The following is a 3,098-nucleotide window of genomic DNA, read 5'->3' on the forward strand; positions in this document are numbered from 1 at the left end:
GAGCCCCCATGGCCGAGAACGCCTCCTGAATTTCTCCCTTTAGAAATCTTTCGAGATCAACAGTCCACCGGCCAGAGCTTCCTGCGGTGTATTTACTCGCGCAGTAGACCTCAAAATCCCTCAGGAATCGGGCAAAACTCTGGCCAGTTTCTAGCTGGAAGATTCCAGCCTTGGGGTTCCTCCTGGAGTCAAGGACCTTAAGCAGATCAGACAGACTGCCTTCTGTCTGGAGGGACTGGACGTGGTCGGTGGAGACAGTGTCGTCTGAGCTGACACTGAGACAGGAGCTGGAAGTGTCACCAGAAGTCTCGATACTAGAATCTTCACTGGTCAACTCCTGGGACATATTCAGGGTTTCAGGTGTTGCTGGTCTGGCCTTTTCCTTGGCCTGGCATATCTGTTTTGGAATGGCCCCTGTCTAGGCAAGAACTGCCTTAGCCGCAGCTGCTGGAGCCTTTTCTGGCCTACTGGCTTCAGCCGAGTTGTCCAGGAACTGCTCCCCTAGTCTACTGGCTGCAGTCTCTGGTGGACTAACGGGGTTAATTGTCAGAACAGGCGAGGAAGCAAGCAGTCCACTCGGAGCAGGAGACTCCCAGAAGCCTGGTACAGGGGGGAGTAATGGTGTGAACCCTGGAGGGGGCTGGAGACCTCCAATCACTGGCTCTGCTCCAGTCACTGGGATTGCTAGACCATTGATATTTGGCCAAGCTGGGAACGTAGAAGAAGCACTGGTGGTCACTGTGGTCGTGACCCCAGTGGCATCGTGGCACGATGGTGACGGCTCAACGCTCCACAGGGCCGCCACTTGAAGTGTCAGGGACTTGACCTGAGTTGCCAGGTCACTCACAATCTTGACAAGACTCTCGACATCCCGGCTCATGCTCTTCTTAGCCTTTTGGCGCTTACTCTATGACAATGCCATGTCTAAAGGTTGGTGTTTCCCAGGTCTGGGCACCAAAAATTATGTAGCGGTTTGCGGACGGTGGCCAGAGGTAGCACCCGAACTGCCTAGTGTCTGAATACCGACCATACTCCAACGTTCACTACACAAAAAATATACAACGGTGGATTACCCAAAAATCTGGGTAAAAGGCAAACAAACAGGGATGAACTGGGCACTGGGCACCACCCCTTGATTTTATACTGGGCAAGGGGACCCAACAAGAACCTTACTTCCTCCTTATCTTCCCTTGCCTTGAGCTTGCTGAATAAACGTGTAGCGTGACCGCTGATTCATTTCTGGGAAAAATGAGCAGTATACATGAATAGCTTGAATTTCAGGTTAGATAACTTCAAGTTTAAGTAAGGGTCAGAATATTAGGTGAAAGGGAACATTTATTGTATTTTTTTTAGAGATGTCGTTTTCAGGTTCAATATAAGAAAAAAAAAAACAATGAAAAAACAATGATACTAAGTAAAAAAAGAGGCTAAGAAGGGAACACCAAGGTGAAAGGTTCTGGAAAGAAATTCTGTCTTCATAGAAACAAGCAAAAAATGGTATTTCTATTTCAAAATAAATTTTTAAATATACTTACCTGGTAGTTACATATATATAGCTTAATTCCGCCAATTCTTCGCGCGCACGGCAGAAATTAAAAATTTGCGGCAATCACCGACAGGTGAGCAGGTAGTCATACCTGTGCGCCCTCTAACCAGGTACCTGGAACCATTCCCATAAATCCTCAGAAATTCCATGCCTGTTTTCAGAGGGTAGGAGGGAGGGACCTTTTATATATGTAACTACCAGGTAAGTATATTTAAAAATTTATTTTAAAATAAAAATACCACTTTTAAATATGTAACTTCCCTGGTAGTTACATATATATAGCTGATTGACACCATTGGTGGTAGGTTAGAAAACCGCAACCCCGTCGGGAATTCGTATAATTATTAATCGCTACAAATTAGCTTCATAGTTATCCTGCCTCATTTGCCTGCATTCGTTGAGAGACTCAGCGATCCACCCAGGGGGCTGTAAAAGTCTCTGTGGGGCTGCCACACGGCCTTTGACCTTAACATGGCTAGACCACCACCCTTGCTATCCTGGCATAGCCAGGGACAATGATTCTGACCATCTGACTCAAAAATACACTAAAAAACACACACCATAAAAACTAACTTTGACTTGCATCACAGACTGTGGAAGGCTGCAACAACCTTCACAGACAACCTGTGATACCAAGTTCAAGAAAAAAGCAAAGGTATATAATGAAAGGTTATAGGGTAGAGGCAGTAGTACCTTCTCCAACTACGACGCCGGAGGCAACATACGGACCCAGGGAACAACAATCTTCATATTGGGTCTGTACTTCTGCGAAGATTGACTTACTTCGCCAGAATGTCGCCTCCAAAATTGACTTCATCGACTTATTGTGTATATACGCCATAGAAGTCGCCACAGCTCTTACCTCATGTGGTTTGACCTTAATGATTGGAAAGTTTTTTTCCTCACAGTTCTGGTGAGCTTCCCTTATTAAATCCTTAATAAAAAATGCCAGAGCATTCTTTGATAAAGGTAAAGAAGGCTTTTTTACCGAGCACCAGAGGTTATCTGTTTGTCCTCTCAGGTTTTTGGTCACCTGCAGATAAAATCTTAGAGCTCTCACTGGACAAAGGCCTCTCTCTTTTTCCCGCCCTACTAAGTGAGATAACCCTGGAATGGTAAAGGATCTGGGCCAAGGTCGCGAAGGATTCTCGTTCTTGGCGAGAAAACCTAGCTGAAGAGAGCAAATTGCATTATCTCCATTGAAGCCCACCTTCTGGCTGATGGCTTGCAACTCCCCTATTCTCTTGGTTGTAGCCAACGCAACCAGGAATAGGGTCTTTTTAGTAAGATCCTTCCAAGAAGCCTTGTCGAGAGGTTCAAACCTGCTCGGTCAAAAACGCCAGGACTACATCCAGGTTTCAAGAGGGGGTTGGGTTGTCCTTCCTTTTAGCAGTCTCAAAAGATCTAATGAGGTCCGACAGATCCTTGTCTCCTGACACGTATATATGTCTGTGACGGAAGACGGAGGCTAGCCTGCTGCGGTATCCCTTGATGGTCGATACTGCCAACTTTTCTTTTGTTCGTAAATGCAAGAGAAAATCTGCCATTTGGG

At 46.0% G+C, this 3,098-nt stretch overlaps 1 protein-coding gene across 1 annotated transcript; it reads right to left on the reverse strand.

Annotated features, from left to right (window-relative positions):
* Positions 1-418: 418 nt before the first annotated feature.
* LOC137655241 (uncharacterized) lies at positions 419-880 on the reverse strand. The gene has a single exon (XM_068389126.1). It carries the CDS (start codon positions 878-880, stop codon positions 419-421), a length of 462 nt encoding a protein of 153 aa, XP_068245227.1.
* Positions 881-3,098: the final 2,218 nt, after the last annotated feature.

This window comes from Palaemon carinicauda, chromosome 16 (assembly GCF_036898095.1).
Source record: "Palaemon carinicauda isolate YSFRI2023 chromosome 16, ASM3689809v2, whole genome shotgun sequence".
In the NCBI taxonomy this organism is placed as follows: Eukaryota; Metazoa; Arthropoda; class Malacostraca; order Decapoda; family Palaemonidae; genus Palaemon; species Palaemon carinicauda.